Source organism: Pteronotus mesoamericanus, unplaced genomic scaffold (assembly GCF_021234165.1).
Source record: "Pteronotus mesoamericanus isolate MK-2021 breed Mesoamerican mustached bat unplaced genomic scaffold, CSHL_Meso_final contig_74, whole genome shotgun sequence".
Taxonomy (NCBI): domain Eukaryota; kingdom Metazoa; phylum Chordata; class Mammalia; order Chiroptera; family Mormoopidae; genus Pteronotus; species Pteronotus mesoamericanus.
In genome coordinates, this window is record NW_026555247.1 from 44,196,488 (window position 1) to 44,215,743 (window position 19,256).

General features: G+C 52.2%; 1 protein-coding gene across 1 annotated transcript in view; it reads left to right on the top strand.

Moving 5' to 3' along the window:
* ATP9B (ATPase phospholipid transporting 9B (putative)) overlaps nt 1-19,256 on the top strand; it is a 114,353-nt gene that overhangs the window by 28,845 nt on the left and 66,252 nt on the right. Inside the window, exons 6-8 of the mRNA XM_054583795.1 lie at nt 6,013-6,071; nt 11,951-12,002; nt 17,664-17,758. Of these exons, the coding sequence (XP_054439770.1) occupies nt 6,013-6,071; nt 11,951-12,002; nt 17,664-17,758 (206 nt within the window). The remainder of the gene's footprint in view (nt 1-6,012; nt 6,072-11,950; nt 12,003-17,663; nt 17,759-19,256) is intronic.

Consider the following 19,256-nt stretch of genomic DNA (forward strand, 5'->3'; position numbering starts at 1 on the left):
GCGGGGTGCAGCGCTCCGGCAAGGTGCCCGCCCCGGGAGGAGGCATTGGGACTGCGCGGCATTCTGTTTTCAGGTTCCTGGAATCAATCCTGAGTTTTTCTCCTATTTCTACAGAGAGGTGTATAAATTGTATGCCTTGGTAATTATCCAGTTGGCTAGTTCACAATTCAATTCCACAAATATTTACTAAGTACTCACTGTGTGTTAGGCACTGTGATAACCTCATGGGATTCAAACAGGAGTAAGTTTTGAACTGGGCTTCCAAAGAGCTCATGCAGCATCCATTCTAACAGGACGAACTTGGAGGTCTTTGTTTATTTGTTTTTATTTGGATCCTCCACCAGATCTCAGCCGTGCTGCCACGTCCGCCACTGTGTGTGTCTTGCCCCGTTAAACCCGAAGCCGCCATGAAACGTTGTATTTAGAAATGAAATTTAATTAGAAGTGGAATTCTGTTCTGTGGTTTTTTGTGATAGATGTTATTTTCCAGTACATCTTAGGTATTTCTCTGAAGAGTTCTGGCATTTTCTCGTTTATTCTTTGTCAAGTATTGAAACGTAGGGGAGAGAGAAGAAGATCTGCTGTCTTGAACCTGACGTGGATCCAGTGTGTGGGAGGGAACGTGGGAGAACTTCCCGCAGTCGCCTGTCCCTGGCGCTGCAGTTTCCTGGTGCGAAAGGTGCCTTCCCCACGGGCAGCACCGAGTGGGGCTCTGCCCCGCACTCCTGTGTGGCCGCGCGTCCTCCGCCTGTGCGGCCGGCCCTGTGTTGTTGCGTGTTTGTGATCCTCTCTGTTGTTTCTCAGTGAAAAATTTATAAAATGTCTCTGAAATGCTGTCATCTTTGCGTAAAATTTACTTCGTTTGTGAGCCGTAACTATTCCTTTAAAAACGAGGAGATTTTTAAACCCCCCTTCAGAGCCTTCCATGGATTTTCTGTGCATCGCACGCACTTTCACAGTGGAAACGGTGCACGTAGCCGGCTCCGTGAGCGAGTCTCTCCTTCTGGGCAAGGAGGGTCTGCGACAGCCGTGCCCCCAGACGGCCCCGCCGCCCGCGTGCCAGTGCGCGGCACCTCCCGCCGGCGGGGCCGACAGCCGATAGCTGCGCCTCGTGCGCACAAGCCGGGCTGACGCGCTGTTGTCTCCGGTCCGCCCGCGTGTGGCAGCGTGGGGAACTGCCGTCCTGGGCATGTGGAGTCACCTGTGGGCGTTTGCGTCATGTGGGCAGAGCAGGCATTTGGGGCACCTGCCCGGCTTTCACGTGTCCATCTCCAGTCGCCCCTGTTCCGAAGCCGACGGAAGCCCTCTTTCTTGCCTGTGGTCTCAGCAGCATTTGACGAGAGTCCATTCCAGTGTCCGTTTAGGAATGTCCAGCATATGTTACTGTGTTCCTACTACACGGTGGCGCTCATTGCCTGTCATACACGCCAGGCACGGCACACGCTTTAGATTTCTCATTTCACCTGTTCCGCCCTTAGGACCGGGTGCACGTCCTCAGGACCGGACGCCTGCGTGTAGGCGTCCAGGGGTAAACCCAGTGCCCACGTGGCGCATGTCCTCTCAGTCACCCTGAGAGGGCTTCTGAATTCGTTTCCTCATGGTGTTTGTACAGCTGGTGCCTTTTGTCACATTGTTTGGGGGTGACAGCCTGGAGCACGTGAAATAGGACTGAAAGCCGGCTGGCCGACCCGGGCCCTCTCCGTACACACAGGAGAGTCGTGCGTGTGTGCACGCACGCACGCGCGTGTGGGGCAGTGCCCGGCCTTCCCCTCAGGGCGCTCGATGCCTCTGGGGTGCCGTCGGCCACGGGGCGGCGGGCTCCGCGCTCCGGGCCCTGCTGTGCCCAGGCTCAGCAGCGCTGGCTCACGGAGGCACCGGGCCGGCGCAGAGAGCGAGGCGGCGAGGAGCTCAAGGGGCGGGTGCGAGCCCTTGTCGGCCTGCGGGCCGCGGTCAGAGAGCAGCCAGCTAAGGCCCCGTGGCGGGCGCCCGCGCCTCTGCTCCCCACCCCGGCCGCTCAGGAGGCAGCGGTGTCGACTCGCCAGCCTGGCCAGGGGAGCCGTGCCCGCTGTGGGTCGCTTTGCTGCTCACCCAGCAGCCTTGCTGCTGGCCTGGCGGGCTGCTCATGCCGTCCGGGGGGTGGAGGGGGAGATGCCTTTTGAGTCAGGGTTTGTGTGGGGAGAAGGTGCGGGTGTGAGTGCTTTTCTTGCATGTGGGCACCCAGGTGTTTCTGGCACCAGTTTTGGAACTAGTAATCCTTCCCCCTGCATTGCCGTACACTTTTGTCAGAAATCAGTTGTTTTTCACGTGTGGGTTGAATTCTGGATCCTCTTTCGTCCCTCTGGCCTGTTTGCCTGTCTTTCTGCTCATTCCATGCTCTTCTGATCACTGCTGTTTTGTACTAGTCCTGGAATCAGGAATTGTTCTCCGCTTCCGGGGTCGTCTTGGGTAGTCCAGGGCCTTTGCGTTTCCCTGTGACCTAGAATTCATTTCCATAACAGAGCCGCTGGGCTTGGGATTGGGATTGCACTGAATCTGTAGATAAATTTGGAGGAGAATTGACATCTCAGTAATTATCTGGCCCATAAATGAGACATCTTTCCCTTTATTTAGGTCTTTTAATTCCTCTTAGCGATATTTTGTTTTTCCTTCAGAGTATAGATCTCTTTTTAAATAGCTTATTTGTGTATGTAAATGAATGTACTCATCACTCATTTCCTAACTCTCCATTTTGCATCATCATCTGTGTTAAATTGGGCTCCTCCCTCCACGCCCACGTCAAGAGTGGGGGGGGGGGGCCGCTCCTGCCCGCGTGACAAAGGTCAGCCAGGCAGCCAGCGGGCGTGGGGCTGGGCAGTGAGAAATCCCTACGTTTCCATCCCACTCGGTGAACCTTCGTGCAGTCAGGTGTGTCCCGCAGGGTATGTTCTCACCGCCGGAGCCGACCCCGGGCGGCGTGGGCCCGGCACCTCCTGCCGCTCTGACGTGGCCGCGTTGGGGTGTGCGCCGGGGGCTGCAGACCGACGTCCTCCAAGCACGTCCAGCTGTGCCCCCTGATGAGGTGCCGGCGATGAGAGCCGGGCCCCGTCTCAGGCGGTCGGCGGTCCTCGTGCTTCGCTTTGCGTGGAGGGGCGCGTGCCGTGCTGCCCGCGGGGCGCCCTGGGGCACCATTCGCTGTGCGATCCACGAGGCCTGGGGAGGGTGCGGTCTCAGGGAAAGGGGGGCGTCTCGCGTGTAGGGGTTGCCTGCCGTGCGGTGGGGGGCTGGCGGCTGGGCGCAGCTGCGGCAGGGACGGGAAGCGCAGACGGCCAGTGCAGCTGGCCGGCTCCTCGGGGCCGCTGCGACGAGCCTGCACGCAGCGAAGCAAGTCTGAGCGATCTTCTACGTAAGGGTCCCATTGCGAAGGCTTCTGGTGGGGAGACTCGCCATCCGTAGTCTTTTCAACCAGTTAGTTTGAAATCCGCGTTGAAGGAGGGAAATGTTCAGGCTGGAGACCACCTTGTGGTGCGTCCTCTTTGTCCAGGCGCCCAGCCAGAGTCACAGTGAGCGAGGCGCAGGCAGCGCTGGTCCGGGGAGGGTCCCCTGCACCTCGGCCCCCACGACGGGGGACGTGAGCGCTTCCTTTCTGTGGGAAGAAGCTGCCAGGCCCGCCCGCGGTGGCCGGGAGCCCTGACGCTGGGTCAGGAGCTGATGGAGAGGCTTCTCTGGGGCAGGTTCGGGAGGGGCCTGCTGCCGCCTCACTCGGTGGCACTCACCCTTCACGGTTGTATCCGAAAGGACAAGGCTGGCGATGCGTGACCTCCTGGGAGGGTGCTTGGCAGTGAGCTGTATTGGATGTGTTTAAGAAGCAGTTAGGGGTTTAAACACTGGCATATGTGTCAAAGTGTGATTGTTACTATATTTAGAACTTGCTTCTAAATGTTGTTAAATTTTATGTGCCCATTTCATGAACACTTGGGGTTGGTGGCCCTGTTGCTTGGTGGCGGTTGTGTTTCATATATGCTGCGACTCGTCACACGTAGGACTTTCTGTTGTTGCCAGTGTCCCCCAACTCTGGTACCGGGGTTTCACCGGGACCAGCGGGTGGCTCGGCTCACGCAGCGCTTGTGGCGGTGTGGCCGCTCAGCGCGGGTGGAGGAGGGCGGCGGGCGGCGCGCGGGCGTCCCTGTGGGCTGCTGCGCGAGGGCGGGCGGTTCTCCTCCTGTTCCCCGCCCAGTGCCCCGGTCCTGGGGAGACAGAGGGAAGGTCCGTGCGCCCTTGCGACAAAGGCCGTGAAGGACACAGGCCCCCCTGAACGCAGGGTAAGTCGTTTTAGGAGCGCGTGCTCCGAGCGCCTGTGTGAAGCTGACGGTTGAGCTGGCCGGCCTCCACACTGTGTGGCCTTCTGTCTCAGTCACGGGACGGCATTAGCAGGGAGGCCTTTCCGCAGTGCGCTTTCCCGCGAGCTGTTTTCCTTACCGGAGAATTGCAAGTGAGTGGCATTGAAATGAATAGCAATCACTACCTAATGCCTGAAATTGAAGGCTAGTAAGTATAAATTTTGTTATCACGTGAGGATAATAACTTTCAGAAATGTAAAATCTCGATTAAGAAGTCAAAAAAGGATATGTTTTCTGTTTCAAAATACTATTTAAAAAGTCATGGCTGCTTCTTTGGTACTTGTCTGTCTCAGGCAGTGGAAGAAGCAGGAGGGGCAGCGGGGCGGGGGCAGGAGCAGAGGAGAGGCGAATGGCCAGAGGGGCTCTGCGGGCGCGAGGCGCGGTCTCTGCTGCCCCGCGCTGCACCCTGAGCGCGCGGGGCGGGGGCAGACAGGAGGCTTGAAGTGGCCCAGGGAAAAATGAGTAAAACAGGTAGTCTTTCGTGGCTGTTTTCTGCCTGTTAATAGAGACCTGCTTATCAGTTGCGGACTTAAGACTTGCTGCACACACAGTCCTGAAGAACATCGCTGTGCTGTGACTGGAAGGAGCTCCAGCCCTTCGGTGTTTGTCCTGTCATTGAGGAGCAGGACAAATATGGCAGTATTTACAAGGCACATCGAGCGATGCCTTCAGACAGACTTTAGGACAGTTGGATGTCGCTGCGGTTCAGCTCCTGGAGGCGGCATTCGGGAGACCAGGCTTCCTGACACGAGAGTGGTCTGTCTGAAGGCCCCTGGGGGGGCCGTGACGCCAGGTGTCCAGGGTGCCGCGAGCCCCTCGACCCCCCCCCTCCCCATTAGCTCTCCGGGCACACTGAACATCAAAGACACGGGCCCCTGCTGCTACTGAAGCAGCAGGGACGAGAATGTGAAGACCCACGAGGCTGTTGCTGGTCCCGGAAGGGAGCCGGGCAGGAGCAGGGACGGAGGGACAGGACGCAGGGAGCGGGAACCTGGGGTCCGGCCGGCCCAGCGACGCGCCGTCCGCTCTGCGAGACGGGGCCCGTCTCCCCAGCAGGCACTAGACATAGGTGGAGAGCGCGGTCAGTGCGTGCGGGGCGGCACCCGCGCAGCAGGTCAGGCGGGGGACCTCCGTCGGCCGGGAAGCCGCAGCCTCGCCTGCATCCCGCCCGTCTGTGATGCTCCTGGGGAGGGCGGCCCCGTCTGGCTCCCTTCGTCCCTCTGTCCTGTGAGCTCTCTGCCAGTCGGGGCCGTTCAGTGTTGATGTCGCGACCTTCAACTCCCTGCGACTGGCTGTTAGTCCTCAGATTGTTGCCCTGAGCTGTGTTTCTCATCCCTGTAGCTTGGCTCACACCTGCAAGGGTGGCAGGTTGGTAAGAACCTTCCGGGTGGAATCCCCTTCCGCATTCCCAGGGGGGTTTCTGTGGGGTCGTTACTTGTATTTGGGAGCTAAGGGAAGTTCACTGTTAGTGACTTGCCTATCTGAAATAATTTATTTTGAAAGTATAGGTAGAGATAAATATCTAAAGTTTTTTCCCCCCAAAAGTTATTTCTAAAATATTGTTTATCGATTGAAAGTTTAACTCTGGTGCTGTTGTTTCCTTAAGTTGATTGTACTTCTTCTTTTTTTTTTTAAGGTAAAGTGCAAGTTAAGAGTTCAGACATACAAGTTGGAGACCTCATCATAGTGGAAAAGGTTGATGCATTTTTAATATATTTTCGACATGTATATGCCAATTACTGCCTTTCAGTGTCATTGCAAGTAACTTGTGAAGATGAAGGAAATGGTGTATCTGTTTTAAATCTTAACATTGTTGCGTAAGATTTGCTGTACATGAAAAATAATCAAGAGTTTTTGGTATGATCTTATTTTGCTAAAGTACATTTCAGTGTGTGTAGGTGAAGTTATGTTTTGTCTAGAAAATAAGACGTGTTAACCACTTAATGTTGCATTATCAGAATTCATTGATTTTACCAAAAAATTGTATTAGACTTTATAGTAAGCAGTATTATTTTTACTGTAATAGTATAGTAAATAGTATCTATAGTAAAATACAGTTCAGCTTTTAGAACTTCCTTTTACAGACAGCAACATTACACAAAAGTATTGGGTAGTAATTCTTACGGTTAATAAGAGTTAATTTTTATAGTTAGTAATGTGTAGAGAAGGAAAGGTAAACGGAAGTAAAAGAGGATCAGAAAAAGAAAGGGTAGGTCAGAGTGGGAAGAAACCATCAGAAAACGCTCACAGCAGCCAGAGGGGAGGCCCTGCCGTGGCTCAGGGCGGGGCAGCCGGGGCCGGGGGCGGGGCAGCCGGGGCCGGGGGCGGGGCCCTGCCGGGGGCGGGGCTGGGCGGGGCTGCGCGGGCCGCTGGGGGCCGGCTCGCCTCTGCACAGTCTTCCCTGAGGAGCAGCGACCCGCGGGGCAACCGCTCCCTCATTGTTAAGGCTCAAGTACAACTTTGTGAAGTTATTAAACGGCACGTTTTATCAAGGCCTCCTGCCGAGCCGCTGAGCCCTTGGTGCCAGCTGGCGTGCGGGTCCCGGGGGCGCGAGGGCCGCGCTCGCTCTCACGGAACTGGGTGGAAGTAAACGCTGGCCCGCAGCGCACGTCGCCGGCCTCGGCCCTTCCCGGCCACCGCTGCCTCCGCGGGCGCTTTCGGGCCGCGGCCGCACGGGCTGGGGCGGCTTTCCTCAGGCCCGGCCCGCCGGCTCTCTCGCAGCCTCTGCGGTCGCGGCCCCGGGCGCCGCCGCCCCGCTCCGGGCGCCGTCGGCCGCGGGCCCCACGGGGCCGTTGGCAGCACGCGGGCCTGAGGCGCAGGGCTTCGGGCCGAGGCCTCCGCACCCCGGGCCGGCGCGTGGACGCTGTCTGAGCGGCTGCCGCGCGCCGTGTGGGGCTGGAGGCCAGGGTGGAAGCCGCGCGGCAGCCCCAGGCCGCGGCGCCACCCGCGGTGAGATCGCGGGGTCCCTGCGGGGCGCACCGCGGGGCCGGGCCGCTCCCTGCGCAAGCCGGGCGCCCGTGGCGCGGAGCAGCGGCCTCGGCGGCCGCCGGCGGGACCGCCCTAGAGCCGGCCTGCAGGCCATGCGCTGCTGTCAAAAGCGCGAGGGGGTGGTTTTGTGAACAAAATAAGCGCGTTCTAAGGCCGGTTTGGCCAGGCCCAGGCCCTACGTGGCGGAAGCGGCCTGGGCGGGCGCGTGAAGGGAGAAGGCTCTGTCTTCCCCAGGCCACGGCCGCTCCGTGGAGACGTGCGCAGCGCGGGGGAGGAGGACGGAGCCGCAGCGGGACCCGCCCAGGCGCGCCCCCGGGGTGTGACCCCGCGGAGCGGTTCCGCGGGGTGCGGGGCCGCCTCTGGCGGCTGGGCCGCCCGCGCGGGGCCTCGTCAGTTCAGCCGCAGCAGGTCTCGGATGTGCACGTAAACCACAGAACTGTGAACATTCTAGAAAAATCTAGGAAAAAATGCTCGGCCTCTAGGCCAGGAAATTAGCCGTTAGACTTCACACCAAAAGCACAATGCATCAAAGACTGAAAAAGTTTGATACATTGCATCTCATTAAAATTAAAATCTCCGCTTCGTGAAATACATGTCAATATAACGGAGGAACAAACGACAAAATAGAAGAGAATATTTGTAAACTATGTATCTGATGAGGATTTGTCTATAGAATATATAAAAACTGTTAAAAGTCAACAGTAATAAAAAATCTAATTAGAAAATGGTCAAAAGATATAAAGCGAATTTCACCAAGGAACATACACAAGTAGAAAATAAGCACATGAAAAGATATTCTGTGTCGTTGATCTCCTGGAAATGTAAATCAAATACAATGAAACGTCACACGGAGCAGAATGACTGCAATGAAAACCGGTGCCAACACCAAATACCAGCAGTGATGTGAAAGAAGAGGGGTCGCTACATTTCTTGTGGGAGTATCAAGTATTACAGTTCTGGAAAATTATTAGTCCTTTTAAAAGCTAAATATGTAAATAGCAGGTCACCCAGCAATTGAACTCTTTAAGTCTTCATCACAGAGAGATGTTACTTTGAGTTGGCACAAAGCCTTTGCGTGACTGTTTGTACCTTCATTATTCAAAATAGCCAAAAATCAGAAACAGTCCAGGTATCCCAGCTGGTGATGGTTGAAGAAAGTCTTGCACCTCAGACCCCAGTCTGTCGCGTCCGGAATCCTCTCAGGTTGTCCACAGCCTCGAGAGGAGGGCAAGTAAAGGCATCCAATGATTATTTAAAGTCACCTCGTTTATTTATGAGTGCCTCATAGAAAGTAAAACATGATAAGAGGATAAAGAGTAATGGTTCGAACGTGAAATTAAGAGAAGAATTTCATTTACAATGGCATAAAAAATACTTACAAATAAAATAGAAGTATTTTTCAAGAATAAACAAAAGAAGTACAAACCTTGTATTTGAAAGCTGTAAGTATTGAAATGCATTAAAGAGGTTGTAAGTAAATGGAAAGACGTCCCACGTTCATGGACTGGAAGTGTTGCTGTTGTCACAACGTCCTCCGAAGCTGGCCTGCAGGTTCAGTGACAGCTGTCCGGCCCCCCACCAGCCCCTGCCCCATTCAACTACCCAGCTGACCTCTTTGCAGAAATTGGCAAGGTGCTTCTAAAGTTTATATGGAAATACAAGGGACTCAGCAGTAAATATAATTTTTTAAAACTGAGCAAAATTGGAATATTGGCATTTCTCCATCTCAAACCCTCATGCAGAGTCCTGGTGATCCAGAGTCGAATGTCCAGAAGGAAAGCCGTCGACTTAACAGTTAATGGGTTTTTGACCTGGGCGCCCAGAAAACCCCATGGACTGGGGGTGTGAGTGGTGGGTGCTCTTCTGTCCCACAGCCTTTAATGAGGTCCTCGCGTTCTGTTGTGCGCAGCTGCACATCATTGCTTCGTGGTCCCATAGTCCCCCTTGTCGGGTCTGCTGTTGACAGGCATCTGGGCTGCTGCTGCGTTAGCCATTAGGGCTCCCTCCTGTGCGCCCACAGCTGCCGCATCGGCACCTGTGTGGGGTTGGGGCTTGGGGGGTGCACGTGTTCCACGCCACTGGATACTCTGCCCAGCCGTGTGTAAGATCCCCATTGCTCCCTCTGTCTGCCAGCGTGTCCGATCTGTGCACAGCAGGTGGGGCTTTGTTGTGCGTTTCCTCGAAGTGGATGCAGTTGGACGTCTGTCTTACGTAGGAAGGGCCGGTCGCTGTCGCTTGCCGTCTGTCCCCTGAGTCAGCCCCCCTTCCCTTGCCAGCTCGCGGGTCTGTGTCCTGGGCGCGGGTCCTTCCTGTCGCAAGCGTCTTTCCCTTCCTGATATGCTTTGCTGAACAGAAATCCTTAATTTTAATGAGGTCTACTTTGGTAATTTTTTTATTTATAGTTTTTAAAAATATTTTTGATGGTGGGGAAGGAGTCGTCTTCTTCCCTTCCAAAGTGTGAACATATTCTTTATTATTGTTTAGGATTTTTGTTATTTGGACTTAGACATTTAGAAATAGAATTCATATAGAATTGATTTTTGTTTTTAGATTGAAGCAGAGGTCAGATACCCTTTCCCCTACCCACCGTGAGCATCTAGTTTTCTCAGCACCACTTCTTGAGAAGGCCACCCGCTCCTCACTGGTCTGCGGGCTCGTCTTCCTCACAAATCGAGTCCTTATGGAGCCTCTGCTTCACTTGGATGGAACGAACGCATTCTCTTCCTCAGGGAGACCCGGCCTTGTCTTCCTCGCCCTGAAGTGGTCCTTTCATTTTGCTGTGTTGTCAGTTCAGCTCTCCATGTTTCTTGTATTTGTCTTGGTTGTTCTTGGCCTTTGTATTTCCCTGTAAATAGTAGCAACACCTTGTCAATTCCCACCAGAAAACATGGCAAGATTTTATTGAATATATAGGTCAATTTACGGACACTTGACATTTTTGCAATACCGTATATTCTAGTTTCAGAACATGATACATTGTATATTTTTAGGTTTTATTTAATTTATCTCAGTAATATTTTACAGTTTTTTAGAAGGCTTGCCCAACTTTTATTAGTTTATTTTATCATTAGTTTTTTCTTATTACTCAATTGGGCATATTTGAGAAATATTTTCTTTCTGTGTCATTAATTTTTGTGCTTGTATTTGCTTATATCTGGTACTTTCTCTGGCTCATTGGCTGCTTTTTTTTTTTTCTTTCCTGCTTTCAAATGGATATATTGTTCTTTGATTTCTGTATTTTTAGCCTCCCTTTTCTAGTGTGTGCATTTTCCTCTTGGCGTTTTCCTGGCTTTGGCTGTGTTCCACATATTTCGATGTGTTGAGGTTCTATTACTAGGTAGTTAACAGTATTTTCTGATTTCCTTTGTGACTTCTTCCCTGCCTCGGAGCGGGCTGTTCTTTCTTCATGTTAGAAACAAGTAGCTTTGTCCCTTTACAACTTATACTTGATTTTTATTGCTTGCTGACTAGACAGTCCGTTTAGTTTCCTTTTTATGGAACTAATTGGGGTGACATGGGGTGACGGAATCATACAGGTTTGGGGCGCACAGTGGCACAGCCCGTCACCTGTGTGCCGTGCGGTGCGTTCGCCCGAAGTCAGGCCTCCGTCCGCCACGGTTTACCCCGCTTCTGGCCCCCGCCCCGCCCCGCTGCTGTCCGTGCCCATGAGGTTCTTCTTTCTGCTCAGTCCGTCCGGCCTCCCCCTCCACAGCTGTCGGCCTGCTCTCTCTCTCTCAACCTTTGCCACAGCCTGGGTGAGCGTGGGGAGCGCTATGCTAAGTGGCATGAGTCAGTCCGAGAAAGACAAGCACCACGTGATCGCACTCACAGGTGGCCTCTGAGGCACAAACGGAGCCAACCGGCAGAACAGACAGACAGTCCATTTCTTACATCGTGTGTAGGTAAATCTTCGTGGAGGTCTCAGAAAGTATAAATGATCCATGAACTTATGTGAGATATCTTTAATTATGTACTTTTCTTCAGTTTGATGCAGCTTTCCCACTTGATAGGTTATTAATAATAATGATTAAATAAATGTTTTTACATGCCATACAGTATGTTTGAGTTATTTTTCCTTTTCTGCTTTATAAAAGACTGCCTCCTCAATTTGGGGGAATGTATCCTTGGTTGCTCAGTTGAACATTCATTCTTTCAAAATTTATTAAGTGTTTTATTTATGATAGGCTCTGTTTCGTATGAGGCATTGGAATAATGTGGTCCTCACTGTCTACGGTCATTTAGTGTAACAGGGAGGAGGCAATTTTTTATAAGGTAGTAGGTGCTATATTATGAGTTAAGGTACAACCGAGGCCACCGAAATGGCAACATTTAACATTTCTCAGAAATGGAGCAGTTTTTAAGCCATCACTGAATACCATTCCCCTGGTTCATTAGTGGGGAAAAATCTTAAAGGTCCAACTAACACATGAATCAAAATATTCATTTTTAGTATGTTATAAATGTGAATTGCTTCAATATAAATTTTAACATTTTAGATGTTTTTATTAGCTATTTCTGCTTGGGAATGAAATAGTGTAAATTTATAAACATTCATATAGATAATTAACATTTTCTGTTCTCTACAGAATCAAAGAATTCCATCGGACATGGTGTTTCTTAGGACGTCAGAAAAAGCAGGTATCTTTATTTTCATTTACATTGTTGGTGACTTGGTATTTTGACATCTTAATTTTCATTTTGAAAGGAAAAATATAAAAAGTTTTCTTTGGTAAATCATTAAGTTCATTAACTTCTAAATTACACTTAACTGTTGATATTTAAAAGAGTGATGTTACTATGTGTTTGTTTAAAAAATAGACTCTTTTCAGAACCTATGTATCAGATGAGTGCTTTCATTCATATCCCTGTCGCTATCTAAGTACTTAAGTGATGTTACTGGAAATTTGATTGCTATTCTGCATTTGCAATTTTATTCATTCATTCAGTCCCCATTTATTTACCACTTACCACGCACCAGGCACCATGTGGCGCTGAGGGCACGAGAGGGGGCAGAGCCCAGTGCAGCCGGCAGAGCCCCTGAGCGGCGTGTCCGTGGGGGTGCGTGCGGGGGCGGCGGCCGTGCTGTGCCGTGCAGACACCGGGGAGTGAAAAGACATGTGAGGGAGGCGGGCGGGGCCCAGTGGTTTGCCCAGGGGAGCTGGAGTGGGCTCCCCAGGAAAAGGGACGTTTTCCTGACCCGAGCTTTAACAGGTGGGTGGAAAAGGGGAAGTAAGAGGTAGTGAGACGGAAGCCTCATATGGTCAGAAAACTGTTGCTGGAGATCGAAAACCCCGCAGGCCAGTCTGCCGTGGCCCGTCTTCATTACAGGACCTCGCCAGGAGGTCACACATTCCATCGTCCCTAAGGTGACTGGAGCCTTAGCAGCCGCTGTCCAAAGTTCTCCCTGCCCTACGTTTCCCACTGTGTTGAATAAATGAACAATATTTTTATAGGAAGCTCAGCGTATGTATTATTATTAGCAGCATGAGACTCTACAAAGGACATGGTTGCATTTTCACGCGGTCGGTTCCCTTTTTCCTTGTGGTGTATGGACGGTGCTCCAGCCAACGGAGCCACTCGGCCAGGGCTAAGTGGCAGGTTTTGAAGTGACATTTCAAGTCACGAGAAAGAGGGAAAGTGCCTCTCCGTTTCACCACCTGTAGTGATGGTTATCCACGCTGGTGGGTGAGGCTGCCAGCAACGGCCCAGCTGCGCTGACTCCCCGGGCAGCCTGCGTGCGCTGGCCCGCGTGCTCCCTCACGCGATGGTTCACGGGAGGTTTCGTCTCCCCGTGGGGCACAGGCCAGAGGGCTGCATTTCCCCTCGGTTTCCCTTTAACCCTGTCCCGGCAGGCGGTGCCGGGCCCTGCAGGCTGGCTGTAGGGGCGGCCGGCAGCCGTGCGGCCCATTCCTGGCCGTGCCGTTACCCTGGCAGCCCCCTGCCCTCTCTCCCCTGTGCGGCCGGGCCCACGCCCCAGGTGTGAGGGCACCTGGGGAGCTGCCTGTTGAAATGGCAGAGCCCCTCTGCGTCTGGTGCCGGATGGACTGTGTGTGCGAGAGAAACACCCTCGAGGGACCCGCGCGGCAGGGCTTCTCTCCCCAGACAGCCAGTGTCCTCCTGCCGCAGGCCGCCCGCCCCCGCCTCCCCTTCCTGCGCCCGCGCACAGCCTCCAGGCTGGCCAGGGCCCCCGGGCGCGGGCAGCGCTGCCCAGGCCCTCGGCCCTCGGGGCTGCCGGCACCGGGCAGGCGCTTTCCACAGCCCCTCTGTCTCTCGGTGCCCCAGCTCTTCCAACGTTTCTGTTGGGCTTGTCGTTTGCCCTGGCGGTATGACCGCCTGGGGCAGCTCCAGCACTAAGCAGTGGCCACTGATTGTTCTGACAAACATCCCAGGGGAAAGCCCGGCTGTTCTCGGTGGATGACCTCTGCATCCGGTCAAGTCTAGGCAAGTCCTGCCCGTTGAGGGGCCACAGCTCCCTGTCGCGGGGTTTGGGGCCCTCAGTGGCTGCTGGACTGTTGGTTCTCTCCGTGGGGCGGAGCCCTGGGAACGGGGCGAGTCAACGCACAGCCACCCGACCCCCCTCCCCCGGAGCTGCGTTTGTTGCTTTTCTGCAATAACTGCACCTGGGACTGTCAGGCATCTCTACCATATCCCAGAATGACTTGCTTTTGGCAGTTCTTGCTAATGTTCTCATAGAGTGATGGGGAAACGGATTTTCAGAGATTTCCTTACACTGCCATCCCTGCTGATATTACATACTTAAGATTTGCCTTTATTTCTCCATCCAATATATTCATTATAATGAGTAACAAAAATGTGTCCATTTGGACGGTGCTTTTATATTCATTGCCCTTTTAATGATTGTCCTGAAAATATACATAAGATAAGAATATTATCCTACATATGGAAATAGTTTTAGATAATTAAAAAAGACATTATATAGATTGTGTTAAGACATAAGAGATGAAGGAAGTTCAGCATTCTAAAGCTGGAAGGTGAACGTGTCCGCTTTTCAGGGGAGGAAGCTGAGGGCCAGAGAAGCTGAACGCTGTGCAGAAGGTAGTACGATGGTCGCAGTTTTGGAGGTTCTCCTTTGGCCTCTTACTGGTCTTTCCACTGTGCCATTGTTACGCTGTTGTTAAGAGAGCAAGACAGGAACGGAATAGAGCACATAGGGCAAGTGAGACACTCTGTTGCGTTAACTCCAGGTTCATCATAGTGTTCTGTCTGAATTGATCGTGTTTCAAAGACGTCTTCTTTTTCTTCTTTCCCCTATAATTTTGCTTTGTGCTCTGTTTTGTGGGGACAGTTACTGGGCAGGGTGATGATGCTTATTAGTATCTCCTTGAGAATCTTAGAATTATCTCTTTTTTACCCACAAACATGTACATAGTATACATATATGCTAAATTTTTTATTTAATGTATTTTTGGAAGGTTTAGGACTTTACTGTAGTCTGTTTAACCTATGATTCTATTATATTTCTCAGGTTTTTTTCCTATCAAGTTACACAAAATAACTACTAGTTACTCATATTAAAATGTCAGATACCTGTTTCATGCCAATTTTTTTTTTTTTTTTTTTTTTAAATAGACCAAAAGCTCCCCCCGTATAATATTTGTGCCATAATATTGCTTTTAGTTACGGATTCTTAACTTTGGAAATTCTATTTGTATGACTTTAAGTAATTGTGTTTTATTTGCCTAGTTTTCAGAAGTGCACATAGTCAGGATTTTTGGTGTGTCTACCTACACTGTTCCCATTATTCTATGACTGCTTTTCAATTTGAGGTCAGAAGACCCCGGCAGCCTGCTCTCTGCCGTAGCAGAACTGTTGAAGCCCTAGCAGCGTGAGGGGCCGAGACCTGCGCAGGCTGTTCGAGCTCAGGCAGTAGCTGCCGGCGCCTGTCCCTGCGGCTCAGGGAGGCGCTTCGTGGCGCCATATTGACTGTGTATTAATACAGGATATTCTATTGGGCCGTCAGCTGATTGTTTAGAATGTAAATGAAGCTGTTGATGGATCTGGTGACTGATGGCTTAAATTCCAATTAATCAATTGCTTCATCAGTTTCTTAATTCAGATCAAATATCTCCTGAATGTGCACAGTTCTTTTAGTGGTATTAAGAGAAATTAATGCTTGAGAACCAATTTTCATCAATCTCTTATAAATGCCAATATCTTTTTCACTTGCCTCCTAAGTGATGGCATTATAGTTTAAGTGTTTGGGCCGTATCACAATAGCTCAGCTGTCACTTGTTAGTGGGGCGAGGGCAGGGACGACACCACTCATCCCCATTCCCTCCGTGGTGCTATTCATCTTGCCACCGGCTTAAAAATTTCATGCAGAGTCATTAAGTCATATAAATGATTTAGAAATTAAGTTTGATGGCGCACGATCTGGTATTATACATGCACAGTCAATGTCTATTTTTCTTTTGTTGGGCGCACACTGTGGCCCACTCCTTCCAGAGCTTTTGGCTTCGGGAGCTCTTGCAGGCTGCGAGCTGCTATCACGGGGAGACTCAGTACAGGGAAGGGCAGGCCCACGCGCTGCGTCCCATGGCGTCCGCGCAGCCCCTGGATCAGCGTCTGCTGCGGCTCTCCTCCGCCAGACACACGCTGCTCGATCTCGGTTTGATTGTCATTAGACCTGTCCTTTCCTGTCAACTCTTGTCAATTATACAAAATAAAATCCAGTATTCATAAGGAGCCCGTAATAGGATATGAGCGGACCGATTTAATAATTCATCCTTGCCGAGCCCTGGCTGGCGTCAGCTGAAGCTCATGGCTCACTGTTAAAAAATTAGTAGCTACAGTTTGTGTAAGACAAGTCCAGGTGGCCATGTTGTGATCACTGCCGCTCCGTCTCTCGCTCTCCGAATCCTATCAGTCACTGCAATGGCAGCAATGCTTCCTGTAATCGAAGATAGATAGCACGTCAATTTCTTGTAAATTTTTAAACTAGCACATAATTATTTAACGTGAGGCAAGTCCTTTTCTTGAAGAAAGGCAACTATATTGTTTCCCTGTTTCATAAGTTACAGCGATCTAGAGAGATCGGCTTTCTCCTTTAGAAACACAAGAGTGTCTGAGATGGAGGCGCCTGTAGAGACGCTCACATCATCCGGAGCCACCGCCCTGGGCCACGTTAGAAAGCGGGTCCGAGCAGGGCGAGGCGCCGACCTTCCAGGGTGCCTGTCAGGCAGAGCCTGGCCCCGCCCTTTTGCCAGCTTTCAGGGCTCGCATCGGGACACACAGGGACGTAGGATGATCACACGCATGTGCATTGACAGCCGCACAGAGATGTCTCGGGCAACAAACGAGGCGATCGCACAGTCGGTGCTGCCCGGCCTGGGAAGGGGGCCTGGCCGCGGCGAGCCTCCTGGGTCCCGGGGGCAGAGGAGACGCCCGTGGCGGAGGCTGGTTTACGTGGAAAGGTGCAGCTGGTGAGGGCTCGGGCGCGGCACGCTTCCGGCACAGCTGCGGCCGTGTGAGGGGTCGGGAGGACGCTGGTTGGCGGAGCGCAGCGTCTGGTACTTGGCACGTAGGAGAGCAGAGCGTGCCGGCGGCGCACAGTGGCCCCTTCTGCAGTCCCGACATCCACGGGGTGGGAGGGGCAGGGATTGGCGCGTCCGTGTCAGCGTCAGGATGCGCACAGGGTGCTGGCTAAGCCACGTGACCGTTTCTTGTGACTCTGCCCTGTGTGTTTCTCCGAGTGAGAACCACCATCGCCCCAGTCAGGGCCCCCCGGGGGGGTCAGGCCGTGCCTGTGGCATGTGCTGTCCTCTGAGGGGGGTTCCAGGAGTGGTCCCGTCGCACCGCCCGGGGGTCAGAGGGCTGTTGGAGTGGACACCTCTTCCTGCCCCCGGTTGCAGAGGGGTGTCACCATGGCAGTGGCTGTGGTGCTAGCATTTTACCGGCGCCTCTGTTACTGACCCTGTGCCGGTGCCCTGGACGTTTTATTAACAGTCATATCTCACATTACTCAATATTTTTTATTACTTGCTTATTGTTTTGTTATCAAAACATGAATCAAAAATAGAAATGATCAGTGTAGTTTTTCTAAAATAAAGCACAATTAATACTAAACCTTGATAAGAACACCAAATAGGAGATAAGGATTAAATCGTTAATGACCTGTATCTCTTCAGCAAACTCGTTTTGTGAATCAGATAAATAAAGGCTTTTAAAGGATTTTGTGTATGGGACTCTCTAGGTATATGGTTTCGGGGTCTGACTATGCTGTGTGATTTTGGTTTTTAAGCACCTCTAACTCAGGAACTTTTCTTCTCCACTTCCAAGGCTCGTGTTTCATTCGCACCGATCAGCTCGACGGCGAGACGGACTGGAAGCTGCGAGTGGCCGTGAGCTGCACGCAGAGGCTGCCGGCGCTGGGGGTGAGCGTGCCGCACGGCCTGCCCGTTGTATGGCTGTGACTTGCTGTGTGTTCCAACCGACTTACCAAGTGCACTGATAATTTTTAAAATACATTATTTTTTACTAAAGAAGGACCATTGAAAATTATGCCAAAATAACTTCTGTGCTGTCTTAGCACATAACCTGTTTTGGGTGTAGTTTTGAATGTTCCTACTGGCCTGACACTGAGGTTTCCTTTGTTTTCTTACCCTTTCTGTTTTTACTTGTAAACCCTCTCCATCGAGTAATCTTTACAACACAGAACGCTGATGAGGGTTCGACGGGTCTGTCTACTGCTGACTGACCGCTGCCGCCCCCGCCCCCGCCCTGGTCTGGCTCGGACCCTGCTCTGCATGGGTCTCAGCCCCTGGCCCTGCGGCCCCGCTGGCGCACTCAGCACGTCCTCTGCGGGGGCGGGGGCATCCTCTTTGGTTTGGAGGAAGAGGAGTGGCCGTGTCTCTGAGGGAGAGGAGGACACGCTCAGACTCGCCTGGGCCTCTGTCCCCGGAGAACGGCAGGGGTGGGATTAGGCAGAACAGGACTTGGGGTTTGGGTGTTTTCAGCAATGTCTGCTACAGATCTCTCACAAAGGCTAAGAATCTCCCCCACTGGTAGACGTCTGTTTTTATTTTTTTTAACAAAACCACAGTTGCGGTCATTTGGTGTTTATTTTGTGTTACATGTAGTATTTATCTGAATGAGGGAAGCTTCATTTTCTGTGATTGGCTGACGTTCAGCGGACGGTGAAGAAGGGTTGAGAGCCTCTGAGAAGGCCCCTCTGCTCGGGTCCACGTGGGTCGGGAGGGAGCCGGGCGCCGCGGGTCTGACTGACCCCTTGGCCCCGGCAGGCGGCTTTGGGTGGGAAAGCCTGCTTGTGCCGCGTGCACCGCAGGCGGGGCCGCCCTCGGCGTCCGGGTCCCGGGGTGGGACTCGGGGGCGCTGGGGTTCGGCGGGCGTGTGGGGCTGCCTGCGCGTTAGGCGGCCGGACCGTGTCCGGTCGTGCCCGTTGTCCTCTGCGCAGGGTCGGCGTCTGGCTGGCTTGTGTTTGCGGGGGCTTTGGGGCCTGTGCACGGGAGGGGCGCTTGTCCCCGCTGCGTCGGTCACGGGGCCTTCACCGCCAGGCGGGTCGCGCGGCCACACTGACTGGGTGGGGGCGGCTGTTCGTCTCCTGTGCTTTGTTGAAGGACTCGGGATAAGAGCAGTGTTATTTCTTTTTTAGATACTGAACAAAGTCACCCTTAAACTATCCGGGCTAAGAGCTTATTTGTGAGAAAGTGTTTAATTGTTGGATTAACTTTCTGGAGTTAGTCAGATTTTCTGTTCACTGGAAATTTGTGCTTTTCAGTGAATTAATTTGTTTTATATAAGTTGCCCAATTTAATGGCACAAAATTCATACTGTTGTTTTTGGTGTTTGCAGGTCTCAACACTTCTTTCATTCTTAATATTGGTAACTCACATCTTTTTTCTTGGTGAGTCT